The 24429-nt window shown below is 42.5% G+C and overlaps 1 protein-coding gene across 5 annotated transcripts in view; it reads right to left on the reverse strand.

Annotated features, from left to right (window-relative positions):
- Positions 1-2710: 2710 nt before the first annotated feature.
- LOC140516416 (PABIR family member 2-like) overlaps positions 2711-24429 on the reverse strand; it is a 95255-nt gene continuing 73536 nt past the window's right edge. The window contains exons 10-12 of one of the 5 annotated variants that reach the window (XM_072627383.1): positions 4874-4999; positions 4302-4317; positions 2711-3670 (exon numbers count right to left, since the gene is read on the reverse strand). In XM_072627383.1, coding sequence (XP_072483484.1) covers positions 3497-3670; positions 4302-4317; positions 4874-4999 — 316 coding nt within the window. In that variant the 3' untranslated portion in view covers positions 2711-3496. Of the gene's footprint in view, positions 3679-4301; positions 4318-4789; positions 5000-12507; positions 22920-24429 lie in introns of those variants that run through there. The other 4 variants (XM_072627380.1, XM_072627378.1, XM_072627381.1 and 1 more) reach the window with 4 other exon arrangements.

Raw genomic sequence — 24429 nt, forward strand, 5'->3', positions numbered from 1 at the left:
ACACAAAGCCATGACCTTGTTGTGATGTGTGACTTTGGTTGCCTGGAATGTATGCTGGTGCAAACATCTAGCAACAGTGAAACAGGCCTTCCTTATTATTCAATTCATCCTTCAAAAAGTAACTGCTGTGCTGGACCAGATCCTGATCAACAGTGAAGATCTTGCTTGTTGCTTGAGTAGAAATGATGGGAGCCTTGGAGTGGATAAGGTATGGTGTGACATTCACTCTGGATTTTGAGAGAGGAGTTCTTAAATGATCGGTCCAGTGGACTGACATGCTGCAAGAAAAGTTGGTCCAAGATGGATGGGAAGAAAGCTCTCAAGAATGAAATTCTGAAGACATAAACAGAAACTTTTCTCTCATAGAAGGGAGCTAGTTAATGGAACTGATGCGGCTCTACATGGAATTCATTGATCAATTCAGATTTTTAAAAGACTCAGGATCATAGGTCTAGAGTTAAAAAGCCCTTCAGATGGTATCTAGTTCAACCCCCTAATTTTAGAAATGAAGAAACTGAGGTCCATAGTAGCTAAAAGCTCAACTACTCAAGGTTAGTTAGGTAATAAGTATTAGAAGCAGCATTTGAGCCCAGATCTTGTGTTTTCAAAGCCAGGGCTCTTTGTTAATATACATGTGAAAGTCTGCCTCACTTTCTGTAAGAGACCTTTCCCAACCTTCCTTGGGACTCATATATAGCTTGTTTGTACTTGGCTGTTGGCATGTTGTCACTGCCATAGTAATATAATGAAATACAATACAGTAAACATTTATTTAGCACCTACTGTGTGTCAAGCATTAAATAAGAAAGACAGGCTAAACCCTCAAGGAGCTTATGCTCTAAGTATGGAAGTTGTTTAGTCATGTCTGACTCTTTGTGACCCCATTTTGGGGTTTTCCTGGCAAAGATACTGGAGTGTTTTGACATTTCCTTCTCCATCTCATTTTACAGATGAAGAAACTGAGGCAGACAGGGTGGAGTGACTTGCCCAGTTAGTGTCTGAGGTCAGATTTGAACTCAGGAAGGTGAGTCTTCCTGATTCCAGGCCCAGCACTCTATCCACAGCACCGCCACCTAGCATCCCAAAGTGGTACCTTAAATTGCCTCTTAGACAATTGGGAAACAACTGAACAAATTGTGTTATATGAATGTAATTGAATATTATTGCTATGTAAGAAATTATGAAAGAGATGATTGTAGAGCATCCTTGGCAGTGTGAATTGGCACAAGAAGCAGAATCAAGAGAACAAATTATACAAGGACAACATTGTTAAGCAAAACAACTGTGGAAGACTGAAGCATTGTAATGACCAATTGTGTCTTCACAGGCCCTCAGATGAAGTACGTTACTCACCTCATGACTGAGGAGTGTTGGAGCCTCGGTGCAGAAAGACATTTTGGGACTTGACCACTGCTGGATTTGTTTTGCTTATTTATTCAAAGCAGTTCCTCTCTCCCCCACTACTTTTTTCTCTGTATTAATTGGAAAGGGGGAAGGTCAAGAGGGAAGTAGGGTTAGCTATAGTAATGCAAAAAGAAAAGAGAGGGCCATTGAAACTTTTTTTTTAAATGCAAAGAAGGGAAGACAAGGAAGTTCTGAAGGAAACACTGACCATCAAGACTGGTTTGAAAGTAACGAGTAGAATTTATTATAAAGGCAAGCAATGTGAAATGATTTCATATACAATCCTCTCTTTGTGTTCTGTATAGAAACACTTTTTGGGGGTGTTTAAGTTCAGAATAAATTTATTTTTAAAATCCAACTTTCTCTGGGTACAGTGTAGTGCTCAGGTAGCCAGTCTGTCATTTTATCCATTGTTCCTGCTGTATGATCAATGGATTGACCTCTTTCTCTGGTCAATTGTGTCCTCTGGTCCAATTGTGTCCTGTCTCTAATACACTTTCTTGTATGCAAGTCTTCATTAGTAATATACTGCAGCCTGACTATCCTTATCATGTATTTGTCCATTGTCCTTTGGGTTACCTGATATTGAGTGCTTAAGAGATCTGTGTTCAACTTCACTGAATTGATCTCTTCTGATTTGGGGGTATGTCACACAGACATAACCACCACCAAAAGATTGGGCTTGTATTAGAATCATCGAAAATGTTGCTCATTCTCCCCTCCCCCCAAAAAAACCCCATCATAATATAATCTGCAAAGAGGAACCTCTGGAGAATTTAGCATCTATAGGGATGTAAGGAGATGGCTGCAGAGTGAAGTGAAATATGGTTGAAACCATGCCAAAAACAGTGAGTGACTAAGGCAACCACCATTCAAGACAGGTGAGCCCCAGGGCAGGAGTTCTGGGTATGAAAGGGTTAAGTCCTCTAGGGACTTGGTAGGAGTATATGTAGTGTTTTATGTGTATGTGTGTGTGTGTGTGTTGTGTGTGTGTGCGTGTTCACCTATATCATGACAATTCTCATAAAGACTTAAATGGATAGAAAAGTTGGCATACAGTCTATTTTGAACTAGTTTAACTACTAGATCAAAAGAGTGATCATTAATATACTGATGTCACCTTGGAGGCAGGTTTCCAGAGGACTGGGGGAGGGGGGGGGTTGTCTGTGATCCCCTGCTGTTCAGTGTTTTATCAGTGTTTGGAAGACATAGAAGGAATGTTAGTAAAGCCTGCAGGTGTCATGAAGCTGTCGGATGACAGGGTTGGAACCAAAAAGAACTCTCAACAAACTATTCAACAAGGAGCTGCAACCAATCAGATGAAATTTAATAGGGATAAATGTAAAGTTATACATAAAGATTAAAAAAACAATTTATAAACACAGGATGGGGAGAGGTAGGATCTTGAACAGTTTCTGCAAAATCTGGGGATCTTTAGGGACTGCCGGCTTAATATGAATCACCACTGTAAAGTAGCACAAAGTTAATGCTGTCCTAGGTTGTAATAAGAGCTGCATATTATACAAGAGAAGAGATAACAATAATAACTAGACCTGCTGCACTGTGCCCCAGTCAGATACCATTAGGAAGAACGTGGATAATTCTGAGCATAGCTTTTTAGGAAGGAGGCATGGCCAGAGAAAGGTGAGCAGGATAGGGAGAGGATTGGGCCAGTATAACCTGTGATCAAATCTGATCCTGAGCAAGTCACTAAACTTGTTCAGGCCTCAGTTTCCAAAGCTGTCAAATGAGAGCACTGGGACTAGATGAACTTTAAGGTCCCATCCAACTTTACATCTCCCAGTATCTTGACCCATGCCATATGAGGATCTCAGGAAGGAACGGGGGACGTGCCTTCAAACTGGGTTTTGTCCCAGTATCTCTTCCTTTCCCTCCTTTCCTCTTTCCTTCCCTCCCCTTCTCTTCCCTCTCCCCCCACCCCTCCATTCTGAACTTTTAAAAAAGAATAGTTACTTTAAAGGTATAACAAGAACAAACATGTAAACATTGCCCCGGAAACATCAAGAGCATGATCCCTCCTTTATTACTTGTGTCCCACAGAAGGGGAGGAAGATTAAGTTGGAGGCTTACCTCAGTTTGTACATAACATTAGTCCCACCAACTTCAAAAGCCATCCCCACCCCCACCCCCAGGGCTGGCTTTCCAAAATCCTGGATACTCCAGGCTTCTCAGATGTGTTGGTTGCACCACCTGGCTTAGAATCTTCAGGGTCTTCATTGCTTGAGTTACTGGCTTGGGGATTCCACTCTAGAACTGAAAAGAACAAAGGAAAGAAACCAAAACCCCAAGCCCATTTCTCAGGGCCAAGGAACCTAAGGGGAGGCAAAGATGGGTCGTTCCTCCTCCAGTTTACTGCATGTTGCCCCTGTGGTGAGTGAATGAGTCACCCCGGGACCCTCAGTACCTCTTCTCACTCTAGACTCTCTCTTCCTTGGTGACCTTGTTGGATTCCATAAGTTCCATAGTCATTTCTAAGCAGACAACTCTCAAATCTCTCTGTCTAGCCCTAATCAATTTCCTAAACTAGAGGCCTACATCATCAACTGCTTACTGAACATCTCCAACTGAGTCTTCTGTTAGCATGTCAAACTCAATATACCCAAAACAGAATTTCTCATTCTCTGCTCTAGAGTTCCCTCCTCCCCACTTCCCTACTGGTATAGATGGCACCACCATCCTTCTAGTTCCCCAAGTTTCTAACCATGGAATCATTCTAGACTCTTCCATCTCGCTCAGCCTCCCTACCTCATATTTAATTACCTGCTAAGTTCTGTCAATTTTCCCTCCATAACATCAGGTGTACTCACATCGCTACTATTCTGGTTTATTACCTCTTTCCCAGACTATTGTAACAGCATCCTAATTGGGCATCCAACTTCCAGTCTTTCCGAACTTTAATCCACCCAGCTGCCAATACTATCTTCATAAGGAATAGATGCGACTACACCACTCCCCTGCTCAAAGATTATCAATGTCTTTCTATTGTTTCAAGGGTAAAATAAAAACTCCTTAGCTTGATATTCAAGGCCTGGCCCAATCTAACTCTAGTCCACCTTTTCCAACCAATGGTATCTTGCTTCTCCCTTCAGGTGTCCAACTGGACTACTCAGTATCACCCAAACTTAACGTCTTTCTCCATGGTCCATGGCTTTGTACAAGTCATTCTCCATACTTGGCACTCTGCCCCCATCTTTGCCTTTAAGAATTATTACCTACTTCCTGTGATCAGCTCAGGTACCAGTTCTTCTTGGAAGATTTCTCTCATGTCTTCAATTGGCAGTGTTCTCTCCCTCCTCAAATGACCTCATATTTGCTTCTTGTTTGTAAGAGTTGCATCCTCCCCCACCCACCCACCCACCCAAGAGGATTGTAGACCCTGGACCTAGTTCATGTACTGCCAACACCTAGCACAATGCCTAGCCTTGCTCTCACCATGTGGCTTACTCACCTTTCATTTAGCCCATCTGTTTCTCTGCTGGGGTCCTTCATTTCCAAGCTTTCAGACTCTTCTGCAATTTGTGGCATCTTGTTTATGTTCATCATGTACTTGCTCATTGCCTGTCTGTAGCCAAAGCTATGAAGAGAAGAGCAATTTCATCACATCATTAATTACTTTGGCAATAAAACAACTCATTAAATAATAGATACCCACGCCAAAAAGGCGGCTTGAATCCTAGAGCTAAACCTAGATATTCTCTGCCTTGGGGCAGAACTACATTCTTAGCACGCACCTTTTCATACCATTTAACACCAATTATTATCGTCAATGGAAATGACATCAAAGAAGAGGCCTTGCCATCTGCTTTGCTGTTGTACTCTGAGGACCATGGGACCTTTCCATCTGACTTGCAGCCAAAACCTTCCCTGTGCATTGTCTCCACCATTAGAATGTGGACAGGGACTGACTTTTCTATTTATTCCCCCAGGGCTTAACACTGTGCTTTGTATGCAGTACGTGCTTAACAAATGCTTTGTTCATTCAGTTTGCTCTTTAGTAAGGGCTACATTTGCCACAGCCTTTGCCTAGCACTCCTGGATGCATCTACAGGAAAATACTCTCAGTTTCTCCAACACACCCTAAAAGGCTTCACATTTGACAAGAGCGCATCATAGGAGGATAGGATCCTAGACTGGGAGCTAGAAGAGACTTTAAAGGCCATCTAGTCCAATCCTCTCATTTCATAGAGGAGGAAACTGAGGCCCAGTGATGAGAAGTGATTTATGTAAGGCCATACATGGGATCATAGAGTGAGGCCTAGATAACATCTCATAAAGCAACCTCTTCCTATTACTGATAGGGTACTGGGGGTCCAGGAAGTTAAAGTAACTTGTTGGAAAGGAAAGGGAAAGGCAGCTATGGTAGGTGATTGCAATTCTCTCAGCCTATTTAGAAGCATCAGGATGTAACCTCGAAGTTCATGCTGATCATCAGACAGCCACCAAGAAAGGATCAAAGATAGCTAAGTCAAGTTGGAAGAGTACGTGTCATACGTACAGAGGAATATATGAGTAGATGGGGGTGGAAGCTGATTTTAGCAGTTGTATGGGGAGGAAGCCCAGAGAGTGTGATTTGGGAGTCAGTTAGTGATGGGATGATTTCTGTGATTCATGCAATATGCCTGTCAGTGATTCATGTATGGGGGAGTACTCAAATCGTGTCAGGGTAATTAGAAAACTGGAACTTTGGCCGTGCATTGAGAGCTGCGTGAGGGAATGCCTTGGCTTGGGGATGGCATGGAGATGGCAGTGTCACCACGTGGACATGAGGGTTCCCCACACCCCTTAGCCTCAGCCATGTAGGCATTAAAGCATTAGGAAGACTTCCAGATCAGATTTCAGTGTCTTTGGTTCTATCAGAATTGTGTATTTCTGAACTCTTGTAAATTCTTAATGGGAAGAGATGTGCCTGGGGGGCACAGGGTGACCTTGGCCCACAGGTATGGGCAACATTAGCAGGACAGGTACATTTTCTCACTGAGTCATAGGCCCCAGCAGCAAAACATAGCATCTCAGTATTAAAAGAAGGCACCTGACAAAAGATTTCAGAACATATGTTTGACTCAGGTCTGACATGTTCAAATTCAGCACATGTTGAATTGCCCTTTTTGTCCTTTAAACAATAAATTGCTCCATTAGCTGCATGAGTCCCTTCAACCCTCATGCATACAGTTGGCACTGCATGGATCTTTGCCTACTTGGATTTTGTTCTTCAGGCTCATTTAAGTTGTGGTTGACTAATGCTGTTTCCCCACCTGGACAGTAAACTGTCCCAGGATTGGGGCAGCAGAACATACCAGGGCGGAGGCCGCAGGGCAGGCTTCTTTGTTGCTTGACACACAGAATCACAGAATTTCCAGGTTAGGGAAATTCAGCCATCTAGTACAACCCCAAAGTGGCAAGGATAATCATCAGTGATGGGGAATCCAGCACCTCACAAAGCTACTTATTCCACTTTGGGACAGTTTCATGCTTTGTTCTCATCCTTTGCAATTTGTTCCTGAGATCCCATAATCTGCCTCTTTGAAATGTCCTCATTGCTCTTAGTTCTGCCCTGTGGGCCAAACATTACAACTCTAATTCCTCCTCCATATGGATGGCCTTTCACATTTTTGAAGCCAGCTCTCACACCCCACTACCACACAGTCTTCCGTCCTTCAGGCTAAATATTCCCAGTTACTTTAATACTTAGATGGCACAGACTTCTCATCATCCTGGCTGCCCTCCTGGATATTCTCCATATTATCGGTCTGTCCTAAACTGCAGCACCAGGACAAGCACAGTGTTCTAGATCAGAAGTGTCAAACACATGGGCCTGTGGCTGCACTGAGGCCTGCAGTGTTCCCTAATGTGGGGTAAGCAGATTAAAATGTAACTGGGAAATATTTAACAATAATGTTAATTTGTGGTTTTCTAAGTCACTCAGCAGCGTGCAATGTATGGTTCAGTGGCCCATTTCTATTTGAGTTTGACACTACTGCTCTAGATGTGGTCTGATCAATCAGTCTTTCAACAAGCATATTTTAAGCATTTGCTGTGTGCTGAGGATACCAAGGCAAAAACTATAACAGTCCCTGACCGCAAGGTGATTGCACTTTACCTGGAGAGACAAGACGCACACCTAAGAAATGTACAAAATATGGGGGCTAGAGACTAGACAGGTGATTTCATTAGTCTAGTGAAGTCTCCAGTGAAGAAATTCCCTCTACTAAGGTATGTTGGCCCCCTCTCTGGGTTTAGACTTGGGTTTGAATCCCATCTCTGCCACTTGCTGTGTGACCTTGGGCAAGCTCCTTACCTTTTCTGAGCCTCCTGTTCAACATCTGTTAAATGGTTCTTATATTTGACAGTAATTTCATGCTGTTGTTAGACTGTTCTCTTGTCCAGCTGTTGAGATCCTGCTCATCCTTTGAAACTCACTCCAGATCCCATCTCTTCCCTGAAGTTTTTCCTAACCACCTTAGCCTTCCTTGTTTTCACCTTCCTTTGAAGGCCAGCAGTCCTTCCTATCTTCATTTCTCATTGGGACTCTTAGCACATACTGCCCACCTTACTAGCTCTTAAGCTCCTTAAGAGCAGGGATTGTCTTTTGCCTTTCTTTGTATCCCTAAGTACTTAGCACAGTGCCAGGCACATAGTAGGAGTTTCAAAAATGCTAGGTGACTGGCTAATGTTTAGTGGTCAGCTGGAAGAGGGAGAGGTGCCAGTGATTCTGATGACAAGGCTCACAGATTCAAGGTGGAAATTGGAAATGAGCAACACACCAGGAAGGTTGATTCTTGGGAGGAGATTTACTTTAACATCAAGTCTTCAGGTAGAGCAGAGTCCTTTGGCCTTACCCCTATAATTCTGGATATGTTATATGTGGCAGATATTATCCCTATTTTACAGATGAGGAAATTGAGGCTCAGAGAGGCTAAGTCACTTGCTCAGGGTCACAATGGGGACACTACTAAGTGTCAGAGTTGGTATTTGAACCCAGGTTTTTCCTGACTCCAACACTCTACTGCCCCCCATGGGAAAAGTTGTTGTTCCAGCACAATCAGAAAGACTTTACCAAGGAGGTGACTTTTGAGTTGGGATGGCTAGGAATAAAAGAAGGGAAAGAAGTACACTAGGATTCAAATCCCATCTCTGTCACTTCTTATCTTTGCCAGGAAGTCATGAATATTATTGCTACCCACTGACACTTTGTTGTGAATTAGTTTATAATTTACTCCAGTCACTTAGCAAAGCACTGAGGGAAGGAGACACAGAGTACATGAGGTTTGGTGCAGTAAGGGGAAGGGTAAAATCCAGAATGTGGGTTATTGGGGATAAGCCATTGGGAGACCCAGAAAGTAGGAAGTCAGTGGGCAAAAACCATGACAGAGAATTCAGTGGAAGCCAGATATATGAAGGGGATACAAGGGCACCCAAGATATATGATCACCTCTCATCCTTGTATGCTGCTGACACTCACTAACTGAACAACCCTGGGCAGATCATGTGATCTCTCTGGGTCTCCTTCAGTTTCCTTGTCTGTAAAGTGAGGAAGGTAGACTAGATGATCTCAAAGGTCTGGCTCCTACATTCTTTGGTTCATCTTGAGGTCTCTTTTCTAATGGCCAAGTGTAGGAGAAGACCCAAGACCTTAAAGATGCATGACTTCTCTTTGAACCTACCCATAAGGTTGTTTCACTAGTGTCCAAGAACGTTGAATGAGCACCTTCCACGTCCCACACTGTACCGCACAAAGGGGACATTTTGCCAATTTGCAACTGAAATTTTGTAGTGGTTGCTACATCATTAAATGAACATTGGCCTGGAAAACAGTAGTTGAAGCAGGTTCACAGAGAAGATAATGAGTTATTTTTTTCCTCTCCTGCTTTCTATTTGAACTTCAGTCAGAATTTGGCGCGATAATCTCATTGCTGGAGTTTATGGGGTGTAACTCCCCCTACTGTTTGCTTTGGCTGCTCCAAGCTTCTTTTGATGAAACTTGAGGTCAGTGGTTGGGAGAAACATGTCATAAATACTAGGCCTGTCTTGAAGTTTCTTAGATCTCAGCTGAGCAACATCTTTCCAAGGAACTCATAAATCACCAGGCAAAGCAACATTCATTGTCTGCATTCGTGTCAGGGAGAAGAAAAAGAAATAATGAGAACCATCATGTGGAGATTTATATGGCATGAGTACAGATCCCTTTCCACTCCTCCAAGGGGCCTGAAAGGGGCCCTGATAAAGAGAGTAACCCATAAGGAGAATTGAAGTACAAATCACCAAGGAGAGATTTCTTAGGGCCTTCCCTTTGAGGCCTGGGATCCTGAGTGACAACTTGACTTCTTCTACCTTTGTGGGGGAGCCACAGCTTCATAAATTGGAGGCAGCCAAAAGCCACGAGGGGAGAGCAGCAGGACCAACAGCTTATCCAGGTTAGAAAGTTCTTTCTTTGACCAATCTCATGTTACCCTCACAATGACCCTGTGAGTTACACAGGGCAAGTAGTATTATCCCCATTTTGCAAAGGAGGAAACTGAGGCTTGGCGAGGGGAAGTGATTGGCCCATGGTCTAAGAAGTGTTGAAGTTAAGTCTTTGGACCCTAAGTCCAGGCTCTTTCTCTTAATCCATGCTGCCTTCTTAGGAGAACTGGAAGGGCAGTCTCAAATTTAAAACATAAGGAACTTAGGAAGATCTTTGGGCACCAGGTCTAAACCACTGTACAAGGAGCAGTGGCTGGATTGACAGAGGTCCTGTTGGTTGTGGAAAGGATTAGTTTGCCCTGCTCTGGTTATGTATATTTCCCAAGAAGCCTTTGGATCTTTGGGTTAGCTTCCTGATACCACACCCATGAGAACCAGGAAGTAACAGTAAAGGCCTTTCCTGATTATCAGATCTTTGCTAAATGTAAATTCTGGCTAAAAGACATAGAGTGTGACCATATAAAACTAAAGTAGTTCAGCTAAGCTATTTGCTTTGGCAACCCTGGTGTTTTAGAAAGGAGGGAAATAAACATTTATATAGTACCTACTATGAGCCAGGCACTGTGCTAAGCAGTTTATAGATATTATTTCATTTAATTCTCACAACAACTCTGAAAGACACGTGCTATTATATCGCCATTATGCAGGGAACTGAGGAAACTGAAGCAAACAAGGATAAGTAACTTGCTTGGGGTCCCACAACTAGTAAATTATTTGAACTCAGGTCTTCCTGACTCCAGACCCAGCATCATATTCACTGTACTGCCTAGCTGCCTCTACGTTCCTGGGGAACCACTCAGTCTCTCCAAAGAGATGGGAAGCTGCTTGAGGGTATGGACATCCTCTGTGTGACTTCCCACTAGGCACTAGGCACTCAGCAGCAACTGAATTTTTCTCCTTCCCCACAAGGACAGGGCTTAAAATGGGAAGAAAATGGATAATGAGAGAGGAGGGCCATTCTCCTTCCTTTAATATATTTTTTTTTAATTAAGGGTTTTTTTTTAAATTAACAAAATCTATTTTTCTACCTTCATCATCCATTAAAAAAATAAATAAAAAGCAAAGAAAAAACAAAACCCTGGTAGCAAATAAGCATAGTCAAGCAAAACATTTCCACATTTGCCATATCCAAAAAATAGTGTCCCAAAAGTCTTAGTGCATTTGTAAGCTTTAATAGTGAAGGTTTAAGCCTTGATAGCTTTAAATTATAGTATGACTTTAGTAACACCTTGGATATGTCTCTTCTGTACCCCAAGTCTGTTACCTCTCTCGTAAGGTGGGAAGCATGTTTCCTCACCAGTCTTCTGGAATCATGGTTGGTCATTGAGTTGATCAGAGTTCTTATGGCTTTTAAAGTTGTTTGTAGTTATGACTGTGGGTTTGGGGGTTTTTTTTTGCATAATTGTTGGTTCTGCTTAGTTCACTCTGCATCAGTTTATACAAACCTTTTCAGGTTTCCCTGAAAGTGTGTCATCATTTATTACAGAATACTGTTCCACCACAACCATATATCATAATGCATTAAGTTTTTCCTCAACTGATGGGCACCCCTTTAATTTTTAGATCTTTTTTCCCACAAAAAGAATTGCCATAAATATTTTGCACATACGGGTCCTTTTCTCTTTGATCTCTTTGGGGCTTAGACCTAGGTCATCCTACTCCTTTTCAAGGGCATATGAACTTTTCCTGTTATCATTTAGCAACCACAAAGGCAAGCACTCTTGTGGATCTCATTTCAATCACTGCTACCAAGGGCCCAGTCTTACCTTTGGTTATACTAGCAACTGAAGCTAGAGCAAGCCCAGAAGGATCATGGTGCTGACAGCAGGTTGTTTCCTTGTGGTTGAGCTTCTACTACCAGCTTCTAGGTTTCATTCCTTTGGGCCACCTTTTGCTCATTCTGTTCGCTAAGGTTAGTGAATACAGAGCTTCCCACTGATGGGGCAAGTCAAGAGCTCTGTAGTCAGCCAAAGCTATGAATGACCATACCCAGCTAAGGGCGGCTTTTGTCAGGCAGAGTGACCCTAGCATGAGAAGACCTATTCTTTGGACTTTTGGTGTCAGGCTGATTCAGGTTACATTGTGCCAGCTATCTAGTGATTCAGGAATTCTTTAAAACTGCCCTTTAACTCTTTTATGGGAATTGTCTGTCCCCAAAACACATTTCTCTGCAAAGAAAACTCCAGGAGCTTTGTGGAGACTGAGCTACAAAGCCCACTTCTTTCACTAGATTTCTTCCAAATTGGCATGCAGATAAATCCAAGCTGCAACAGAGCTAAAGAGAGAAGGCAAAATCTTCATCAAATACCCTCCTGGTCATAGTCTGACTTTATTATTGTATGTTTGTCTGCTGCAAGGGAAAAATTAAAAAAAAACAAACACCCTAGCTGTTTTGTTGTATTCCACGTTGTCCCAAGCCTTACTGTTTCCTTCCATATCATTAATTTTGCTAAGAAAGAATCTGAAGATTTGGTTGGGATCCCACCTTTGCCAGTTACTGACTTGGACATGTTGCTTAACCCTTTGCCCCTTGGGCAAGTTTCTGGAACTCAGTTCTAGAAAATCAGGGTGGTTGGAAGAGCTCCCAAGGACCTGGGTTCTAATCCTAGCTCTTCCACTTACCAGCAGTGTGACTTTGGGCAAGTCTTATAAATTGCCTCTCTGGGATTCATCTATAAAATGAAGGAGCTGGATGTATCCAGTGGCCTCTTAGGCTCCTTCCCTTTCCAGCTTGGAATCTGTAGATGAAATCACTCGATGACCTCTGATGTCTCTTTCTTTTACCTCTGAATCGATGATCCTCTGAATTGTGCCTTCATAGGCAGTGCAGAAGTACTAATGATTGGAAGTAGTGATCATACTTTATCTCTTTTCCTCCCAGTGGTGTGGTTTAATGTTCTGGACATAAGAGGTACTTAGGAAATGTTTGTCGATTAGATACTGAATTAAATTGAAGGGAAAAGTCAGCCTAGCCTCTTGTCAAATGCTGAGTTAGTGGTGTCCCAGTAAAGGCAATTTGATTATATGTAGGCCAATTGGGAGCAGTGCAGTAGTGGACAAGAAAGATGCACGTTTGCTGCTTCACGATCTGTTTTCCTTTGAATCCTTGAGGGTACATAATACAAAGATTATTAACCCCATTTTATAACTGAAGAAACTAGCTTTGTAGACATACTTCCTAAAGTCTTCTCATCCTGTGATAAAGTTTTCAATTGCTTGAAGTGTCAGTCTGAATCTAGTAGGGGAAGAAGTAGGAAAAGAAAGCTGCTGGCTTTATCAATCAGCAAATATTTATTATGTGCTCAATAAAAAATCGAGGCCATTCCCCAAGTGCTCCTCCTTCTTTCCTGTCATCTCACATCACTCAAACACCTTCCCCACACTGTCTCCTCCTCAACTTGTCTTGGATGGAGAAGTGACCCTTTGCCAAGGTCCTCTACCTAGCCCCTCGATCTCCCACCCTCCTGACTTCTCTAGCATATTTTCCCCACTCTTTCTCCCCCTTATCTTCATTCTCTCCCTATCTCTTCCCTTCTTCCTTCCTGCCTACAAATATGTCTGTATCTCCCCATCTTTAAAAAATCCTCATCGGATCCTGCATCCCTGCTATCTATATCTCTCTTCCCCTTCTCAGCTAAACTCCTTGAAAATATCATCAACACTTAGTAACTCTACTTCCTCTCTTCTCACTCTCTTGTAAATGTTCAGAGGTCTGGCTTCCAACCTCATCATTCAGCTGAAATCAACTGAAACTCCCCTCTCCAGATTTACCAATGATCTCTTATGTAGCCAAATCTAATCAACTTTTCTCAGTCTTCATCCTCTCTGTCAGTCAATCAACTAGAATATATCAAGTACAAAGTGCCCAGCACTGTGCTAAAACACTGAACATACAAAGAAAAGCAAAAGATAGTCCCTGCTCTCAAGGAACTTAAAGTCTAATGCAAACAACTAGATACAAATATCTATACAAGTCAAATTGCAGATAACCAATAGAAGGAAGACATGAGCATTAATTTATGCAGCACTCGATGCTGTTCCTTTACTGACTAATGTCTCCTGTCTAAGTCCGTGTGACATTGTTCTTCATATTCTGGTTCCCTTCCTATCTGTATGATTGCTCCTTTTTAGTCTTCTTTGCTGGTCCTTTATCCATGTCATGTCCTCTCACCATGGGTGTTTTGTTCTTTTTTTTTTTAATTCTTTTTATTTATTTTGTTAAATATTTCCCAATTACATATAACAATTTTAACATTTTAAAAAATTTTGATTTCCAAGTCCTCTCCTTCCCTCCTGCCCCTCCTTCCTCCTTGAAAAGGCAAGCAATTTGATATCGATTATACATGTGAAATCATGCAAAACATATTTTATATTAGGTGTGTTGCAAAACACAAAGAAAATAAAACAATAAAAATAAAGGTTTAAAAAAAGTCTGCTTCAATCTGTATTCAGAGTTCATTAGTTCTCTCTCTGGAGGTACATTGCATTTTTCATCCTAAGTCCTTGGGAATTGTCTTGGATCATCATCTTGATCAGAGTAGCTAGGTCTTTCACAATTGATCATCTTTACAATATTGCTATTATTGTACACAATATTCTCCTGGTTTTGCTCACTTCACTTTGAATCAGTTCATGTAAGTTTTCCCCAGTTTTCTGAAACCATCCTGCTCATCATTTCTTATAGCTCAGTAGTAGTCTATCACAATCATACATCTCAACTTGTTCAGCCATTCCCCAATTGATGGGCATCCCCTCAATTTCCAATTCTTTGCCACAACAAAAAAAGCTTCTATAAATATTTTTGTACAAAGAGGTCATTTTCTTTTTTATTTGACCTCTTTGGCATATAAACCTAGTGGTGGAATTGCTGAGTCAAAGGGTATTCCCCAGAATGGCTGGGCTAGTTCACAACTCCACCTACAATGCATTAGTGCCCCAATTTTTCCACATCCACTCCTGCATTTGTCATTTTCCTTTTCTGTCATGTTAGTCAGTCTGACAGGTGTGAGGTGCTATCTCAGAGTTTTATTTTGCATTTCTCTATTCAATAGTGATTTGGAGCATTTTTTTATGTGACTATAGATAGCTTTGATTTCTTCTTCTGAAAACTGCCTGTTCATATCCTTTGACCATCTATCAATGGAAATGGCTCTTATTTTTGTAAATTTGGCTTAGGTCCCTGTAGTTGAGAAATGGGGCCTTTAGCAGAAAAACTTACTATAAACATTTTTTTAGTATGGATGTTTCTTAAGGCTCTCTCCTGAATCCTCTTCACTTTTCACTCTGTACTATCTTACATCATCTCTCATGTGTGTTCACTCAATCATTAGCTCTATGAAGATGATTCCCAGATTGATATAAGCGCCCTTAGTGTCTTTCTTGAGCTACAGTTGTGAATCACTAGCTGCCTTTTGGACATCTTGAACTAGATTCAACACATCCCAAACACAACACATTCCCTTTCCCTTTCAATCCTCCTCTCTTCCAAACTTTCCCTTTACAGTCAAGGGCATTATCATCTTCCCAGTGACCCAGACTTGCAACCTCAGTGTCACCCCTGATTCCTCCATTTCAGTTATCCCACATATCCAGTCTGTCACCAAATCTTGTCAGTTCTCCCTTCTCAGCATCTGTTATATACATTCCTCTCTCTCCATTCACAATTGCCAGGACCCTCGTTCAGGCCCTGATCAACTTTTAGTTGGAGTAAAGTAATAGTCTTCTCCCTGGTCTCCTTGCCTCAGGTCTCTCTCCACTGAAATCCATCTTCCATGCAGGTGCCAAGGTGATTTTTCTAGTCTAACCACATCCTTCTCCCATTCACCGATTCAGTGAGCTCCAAGAATCCCTATTATTGCTAGGATCAAATAAAGAACCCTCTGGCATTTGAAGCTATTTACCAATTGGTCTCTTCCTAACTTACACTTTATGCCTTTTCACACATTCCAGGCCTACTTGAATGTTTATTGTACCCAAGCCTCCATCTTCTATCTCCATGTCTTTTCAATGGCTTTCCATTGAAAGCCTCTTAGCTTTCCCTAAGACTCACCTAAAATTCCACCGAGTGCCCCTAGCTGCTAGTGCCTTTCTCTTTCATGTTAATTCCAAATACACTGTATGCTCTCTGTACCTAGTTATTTCCATGTGGGCCTGCCCTTTAGAATGGGAGCTTCTTGAGGGCAAGGCATGTTTTTGCCTTTCTTTGTATTCCCAGCATTTAGCACAGTGCCTGGCACTGAGCTTAACTAGTGTTTGCTGTGTGCCAGGAGCAGCACTGAGTACTGGGGCTACAGAGACATAAGTGACAAGTATCTCTAGGAATTTATATTCTAGCCTATATAGAGGTAGGTACTGAATATTTACACCATAAGTCCAAGGTCATTTGAGGGTAGAGAGCACTAGAAGCTAAGTGATTAGAAGGTATTACTTGAGCTGAGTCTTAATCCTGAGAGGAAGTGAGGAGGGCATGCATTCTGGGTATGGAGGACATTCAATACCAAGGTCCAGAGATGGAAAATGCATGTCTATGTGTAAGGCCAGTTGGACTGGACCATAGAGTATATGGAGGGGAAGAAAATATAAGACTGGAAAGGTAGGAAGGAATCAGATTTTGAAGACCTTTAAATGGCAAACAGAGAAGTGTGTGTTTGACCATAGAGGTAATAGGCAGCTACTGGATTTTGGGTGGTACAGTGGATAAAGCACCTGGAGTTAGGTGCTCCATAGAGTAGGTTTAGAGTTAGGAAGACCTGAGTTCAAATCCAGCCTCAGACACTTACTAGCTGGGTGACCTTGGGCAAGTCATTTCACCCTGTTTGCCTCAGTTTCCTCATCTCTATAATTGTCTAGGAATGAAAATGGCCAACCACTCTAGTATCTTTGCCAAGAAAACCCCAAATAGAGTCACAAAGAGTAGCACATGACTGAAACAACTGAAAAATAACAGCTGGATTTTACTAAATAGGTCAGTGACACAGTCAGATCTGCACCCTAGGAAAATCACTTTAGCAGTTGTGTAGAGGATGGAGTGCAGTGGGGAGAGACTTGAAGCAAGGAAACTAATTAGGAGACACTTGCAAAATTCAAGGCAAGCAGGGATGGGGGCCTGAGCTACAGTGCTGGATGTGTGAGAGTGGAGAAAAGGGGACAGATATACCACATGTTGTGGAGGAATAGCCGGTGCAGTCAATTAAACAAGCATGTATTAAGTGCCTGGTGAGTGTCAGGTACTAGGGATTTAAAGGCCAAACCAAAACAGTCCCTCATCTCTAGGAGCCTGGGTCCTAATGGAGGAGATCATGTAACAAATGGATTCATGCAAGATGCATACATAGGGAGGAGACGGAAGGTAAGCTCCAGAAGGGCCGATAGTTGCAGGGGGGCCAAGAAAGGCCATTCGTACAGGGTGGAATTTAAGCTGAATTTAAGGAAGTCAGGCTTATGAAGAGGCCAAGGGGAGGGGCACTCAGGAATGGGGACAGTAGATGTAGTGCAAAGGGCAGCAAGAAGGCCAGATCGCTGAATCACGAGAAACATACACAGCTTTCTTCTACCTAGGGGCTACAACATGTGCAGAGAGAAATGCGGTCATTCAAAGAGGGAGATAGTCCTTGCAATGAGGGGGAGGGAGAAGATTCCTATTGGAAATGGTACATAAGCTGCACTTCATAGGAAGGAGCCTAAGAGGCAGATAACGAACCACTAGGTCTCTTGTAGAGACTGTTTTAGTGGGGAATGGCAGGCACCCATCTCTGTTTCCCTCCCCTCAAAAAAAGCAAAGTCTGATATAGAGGACAAAAAATCCTGGGTGCTTTACCCTGATATCAGACATACACAAACATCATACACAATGAACACCACACACAAAATACATACACACTCACAACATACACACAAAAGGCATACATTCCCAGCCCCCCCCCCAACCTTCTGTGCACGTGTACACATGCACATACACACATTGAGCTCAGAGGCTTGAAATTTGAAGAATGAGAAGATCAGTGTAAGCTCCATTTTATTTCACGCGGTTTCTCACTGCCCCATTAAAAGAGCCAGACCTAAGTGATATAGACCAGAGCTCCTCTCCCAGGATCTTATTTCTTATCCTGGACATAAAGCAGAGAACTCTCAGGACTCAAGGCAGGAGATGTTTGCCTGATGGAGTAAACTACTTCAGGCTGATTCCTGAGCTCTAAACGTAACCCTGGGTTTGTTTTTTGTTGTGTGCTAAGCTTTCATTCTTTTTTTAATTTAATTTGAGGCAGCACGGTGTAATGGAAAGAGTATTGGATTTGGAGTCTGGGGACTTGAGTTCACCCTGAAGTTCTGCTGTGCATGGCCCTCTGGAACATGAGTAGCTTGGAATGGATAATCACTAATGTGCCTTCCATTTCTAATCTAATCTGTGATGCCATGATTAAGGAAGGTTAGGTGAACTTCCACTAAAATCCTCAGTTTTTAAAGTGAATCCAAGTTCTTAATCAATCCGGACAGGTCTTAAGAAACTGGCAAGAAGGGGCCATTTGTTTAATCTTTCAAATATAAGCCTAGTTAAGTGCAAGGAAGCTCATTCTTAGACACTTGGCCACCAGATGATGAGTCATTTTGACCATAGCAACTCATGAAGGTACAGAAGAGCTGAATTATTCACTGAGGTAGAGGGGATACACCAAGGAAATCAGGGACCCCTGGAACATCAAAGTGAAGTAAGCAAAGAAATTAGTTGAGATTCTATGTTAAAATAAAAACCAAAATACTTGGGCTACTTCGAACTGGGGGCCAGAAAAACATATACCAGTGTAGAGTCCAAAGGAAACTGGATCAGCCATGAGGAAACCTTATAAGCCTGTCTCTTCACTCTATTTCCTTGCTGGTTGCACTATAATTCAGTGGAAAAATTGTAAGTTTATGCAGAGAATCAGGATGCTCTGATGAAGGAAGCAATATTCCCAATCATGGAATGTTAGCACTGGAACAGGTTGCTATGGAAACCATTTTCTTCAGCTCCTTCATTTTTATAGAGGAGAAATATGAGGTCCAGAGGGAGAACAGAACCTAAGTTCTGTTCAAATGAGTAAAATCACTTACTAGCTTGGTGACCTTGAGCAGAGCACCTCCAAGGTACTTGATTTGGAGGCAGGGAACCTGGGTTCAAATCCTGCCTCTGCTACTTACTATATGTATGACTTTGAGCAAATTCCTTATGCTTCCTGAGCCTGTTTCCTCATCTATAAAATGAGGGGGTTGAATTAGATGCATTCTCAGGTCTCTACCAGCTCTAAATCTATATTCTACCATCCCTCTCTGGACCTCAGTTTTCCCCACTGTAAAGTGAGTATGTAAAATGAATGCTTTAATGAATGTCTCCTTTCATCTAAGTTACATCCACATACTGCAAGGATTCACCCTTTTGTGGAAGAAAGTGCTTGTGACCCCTCTATGATACAGTAAACTATCTTTTTGAGTTGTAACGAAATTATTCCTCATGTTGGGGCCACCCTAAGTGATGATCTCTGAACTTGAGAGGTTGGCCCTTGGACACTAAGTCATCTAAACCATCACCAGTCCCACATTCAAAGCCTTTCCAACTTTTGTGGCCCTGCCAGAGCTCATGTTCCTGTGACATTCATAAACCTTCTAGGAATATAGGATCACTTCTATGTCAAAATGAAGCATCAGAGTAGGGCATTATTGGAGGTTTGACTCACACATACTTCTTACACGCTCACAAACTTCTTCCCTTAAGCTGCATGACAACAATAAGAGCTCACATTTCTATAGCATTTCTCAGTTTCTGAAGTGCTTTCCTTACTTCTGCTTTATGAGCTAAAAAGTATAAGACATTATGCCTATTTTACAGATAAGAATGTTGAGACAGGGTCTGGAACATCCCTGCTTGGTTGAAGTCCTAGAGGTATAATATTGCCAAGGAAACTGGAGTAACCCTCACAAATGCTGGTATTATCATAACATCCCTCTCCATTGGTCTCAACAAATGAATCTGGTGACTCATGACCATTGCTGAGTAGTGTAACAGTTGGAAGAAAGAACTGACAGTATTAGGTATGTCACTCGAGCTAATAGGCTCTGTCAGATGGAGCCAAGAATCATACAAGCAGAGAATGCTTGCCTCCTAATGGTTCAAACTGGCTGTTTCACTGGGCAAATAGATCTAGGAACAACATGCCATTTCTATTTAATTAGTCATACACCAGGTTCCAGGATCTTGGAGATGTGGCAAAGTGTATAGTTCCAAACACTGTGTTAGCTGGGCCCCACTCAGTAACCACAGACTAAGGCTAAGGCCGAGGCAACCCAACCTCAGAAAGAAGGGAGATTTAAAAAAAAAAAATAGAACAAAAGCAAGACTCAACACAAACACATCAGTCTGTCACAGTATTGTGGAATAGCTCAGAAGGGATAATTCATAGGTAAATGCCAATGCTTGGTCAATGGCAAGTCTCCTTAAAACATCAGCCTACTGACAAGGTGTCAATCACGCAGTCTGCCACTGCAACTAGATTAAAATGTAATTGGAAAATTTTAAACAAAATAAGTAAAAATACAGTAGAACAGAGATAATGTCAATATGTGGTTTTCTAAGTCAACATGTGGCCTTCAGGAAGCCTTCTGTATGGTTTTATAGCTCTGTTTCAATTCGAGGTTGATACCACTGGTCAACTGCTTAGCCCTACACTATTGTGGTCCCCTAGATTGGCACTGCCAGCTTTGAGTCATCTGTGAGCCATGAACTCCATTTACTCACATTCCTCAGACACCAGTGGGAGTATTTACTAAATCAGGCAAAGTGGACGTTTGACTGTCTATTTCTTGTCTCAGAGAATCTTGTCATTGAGAGGATGTGAATCTCACATAAATTACAACACAAACTGGCCAAACCAACAAGCTTTTATGAAACTCTTACTATATGTAAGGCACCCTGCTAGCTGTTGTGACTTCAAAGACAAAAGTAAAAAAATAGCCCCTAGCTTCACGAAGCTTATATTCTCCTGGTTATGTCCCTGACCCCTCAGTGTACCACTGGAGAGGACACTAGATGATGACTTATTTTCTCAATGGCGTCATGCTTTCTTTACTCATAAGCCACAATTTCTCTAGCAACGTGGGATGGCTCACCGAGGAAGGAAAAGACATTTGTGAATTGTATGTAAGGGGACACTCAATTTGCAGACCCAATCAAACTTTTGGATTTGTGGAAAAAACATAGGAAAGTCAAAAGAACAGTTTTAGTTCTATTTCTGCCTCATGTGTCTGTGCCTCAGTTTTCTTATCTGTAAAATGGGGGTAATTAAGCTCACAAGACTTCCTGCGTATATGAAATATACTTTGAAAAAGGTGCTAACTAGCAGAAAAGAAGTCTCACTGAGTTGCCTGAGGCACATAAAATTCACAGAATCCTATTTTTGGGTGTAAAGGGCCTTCAGAAGCCATCTAGTGGAACCCCCTCATGCTGCCAGACTGAAGTGACTTGCCCAGTCACACAGTAAATATCCAAGGCAGCATTCAAACCCAGAACTTCCTAACTCCAAGCCTAAAACTATGTCTACAACCAAGCTGCTGCCTTGAACGTTAGCCCTGGTACATTGGACGTACAAATTTATTCTCCTTTTTTATAAATGAGGAAGCTGAGATCCAGAGATTAATTGATTTGCTCCTTGTGCTGCGGGCCAGTAAGTAACAGAGGAAGGCTTGGAAGCCAGGCCCTCTGACTCTGAGTTCAGTGCCTCTTTCACTGCCTTCAGGGGGCTTCAGACCTCTAGTACTTGGGAAGACAAGACTTGCCCATAAAACACCTCAATAGCAAGATCCTGCAGCGTTTGTGTGATTCAGTGCAGAAGATGAACGACACGGGCAGAAAATGTTCCAGGAGTTCAGAAGCATCTCATTGGCTCATCCAGCTGGGGAAGGCCCTTGGGGAGGTGGGCAGATAGAAAGGAAGAAGCAACTCGGGGGCAGAGGCCAAGGTAAAAATCAGTGGAAATGGGTGGAGCAGTGGGAGTAAAGGCCTGCTTTGCTATTCCCTTTGTTGACATTCTATCTCCCACCTCCAGGCTTTTGCACAGACCTTGAATGCTCATTCTCATTACACTCTTTCTCACTGCTGACTCTTGGATTCCCCAGCTCTAATGCCTCAAGAACCCTTCTCTGATCCCCTAGTTGTTAGCACTCCCCTCTCCATTGCTTTGTATTCACTTATCTGGCTATGTGTTGTTTTGCAGAAGTAAAATGACCGGGACTGTGTTATCTTTGTCTTTGTACCAATCAATGGTGCCTGGTATAGGACTTTGCCCCTGCTGAAAAACTAAAATACTTGTTGAATTTCACTGAAAGGAGAGGGCAGAAGGTGCTTTTCATGAGCTTGGTGCCATTAAAGGTTTTGCTGCGGTTCTCTCTACAAAAATGCTTTCTTTCAGACCAGTAGGATTTTGTTGGTTGCCCCCTTGGGCATATTTCCTGTTCCATGATCTTACCTCTAGAAAATAAATCTCTCTGCTTTCAAAGTTCTTAGGAAACCTGATTGAGGGTTCTCTCCTAGATGAAACTCCCAGTAAGTCAGTGCAGCTGTTCCTGACATTTCATGAGGAAAGCAAGGCAGGCTGTGCCTGGCTCTGTCTGTGCTGGGGTGGGGCTGAATTCTTGAGCTACCCTTCCCCACCCAGCCCAACCTAATAGTCTGGCCTTGACACCAAGCCCCCCATCCCTAGAGTTAGGGATGTGCGGAAATGTTTTCCATGGAGAGCTCAGCCTCAATCCTTGCCACGTTTCCCCAGTCCCATTACAGGGTGGGCCCTCCCACACTTAGCCTACTGTCAGAGGAGCCACGCTGGCCATGACCTCAGCACAACCCAGCAGTTGAGCCAGTTCAATTCCTGGAGAACCATCAGCACGTGGGAAGCTAGGAGTGGGGCCTCCTTAGGGACCAGCAATCAGCACCGCAATCACAGTGTCCATTTCCTTGGTCCTTGGGGTCTCCAAGAGTTGCCATATGTGGGATTGCTTTCTTTATTTCACACCTGCAGATATTGACAGCATTTCAAGTTATCTGCTAGCATACAAGGTTGCTTGTTTGTAACATACAGAGTTCGACAGTGCATTATGTACTATAGCCTCATTCTAATGGGGTCATCCAGATAATCTTGAGATTGTCCAAGTTCTGCAGAGAGATGGGAACTCACTTCATTTTAAGAAGATGGCTTCTTTTTCTCTTTTCCTTTCTGGAGGACCAAACCTGTGATTTTTGCAGTGTGTGGAGCCATCGCACACCCTGGAAGTTCCTGCTACTGCTGCAGCTCTCTACCTCCCCTATACCTTCTAGTCTTAGGGACTTGCCCGAGGGCATTATGTCACATGGGTCAGTGATAGAACCTTAATATGTGACACACATGTCAGTGTTACACACACAACACATGTGTCGTATGTGTCTTGTGTGACTATGTGGCACATGACATGTTGTGACATGACATGGATACATGGGAATGTTTTTCTGACATATGTAGCAATAGCATGTGGCACATGACATTGTGACATGACATGTTCAGCTTGCCGTATTTTTGTGGCATATACAGTGTGTGACACATGACACATGTGATGTGCATGAAGACACGTGACGTGTGGTGTCTGGGACATGTGTGGTGCATAACACTGTGACACATGACATGATGTGAATATATAGGAATGTGTTTCCTGTTTGGAGTTCTGTGTTCCGTTTACTGTATTTTGTGACATATGTGACACATGTTATACATGTGCAATAAGTGTCACATAACGTGTGACACACGACACATTTGACACATATGGTACAATACTGTGACTGGGCATCATGTGACTATATGGAAATTGATTTCCTCGTTGGTGTTCTGTTACGTGTTCCATTTACCGTCTCATGGCATGACATGTGACTCGTGTAGTATGTAGCACATGTGACATGCATGATACAACACATGTGACATGACACACATGGTGTGCCTGACTGTGACATGTGTGACACAGGGGATGTTATGACATGACATGAATATATGGGAATGTTTCCTTTTGGTGTTCTGTATTCCATTTTATGTGTTCTGCTTACTATTTTTCATGGCACATATGAGATATGTGACACATACAGCACATGACATGTGAGACATGTGGCACATTTGAATACATAACATGTGTGCCACATGACATGATGTGACATGACATTGCATGAATTTATGGGATTTATTTCCTGTTTGGTGTTCTGTATTAGACGTTCCATTTTCCTTATTTCATGGCACATGTGCCATACGTGACATGTGAATGTGGCACATGTGGCACACACAACACATTTGACCTATATGATATGTGTGCTATCTATGTGACATGTGTGACACATGTGGCACATGAAAAATGCCTTCTAAATTTCGATGCCCTGGAGCAAAGCCCCTATCACCCTATCCTATTTAGAGCTTTGTTTCAAGCCTGTGGTGAACGATAGGTCCTCAGCAATTGGCTGTTATTCCAGAGAGTGAACTTATATTGCAATATGTTCTGACTTCATTCTGC

This window comes from Notamacropus eugenii, chromosome X, assembly GCF_028372415.1.
Source record: "Notamacropus eugenii isolate mMacEug1 chromosome X, mMacEug1.pri_v2, whole genome shotgun sequence".
Classification (NCBI taxonomy): Eukaryota; Metazoa; Chordata; class Mammalia; order Diprotodontia; family Macropodidae; genus Notamacropus; species Notamacropus eugenii.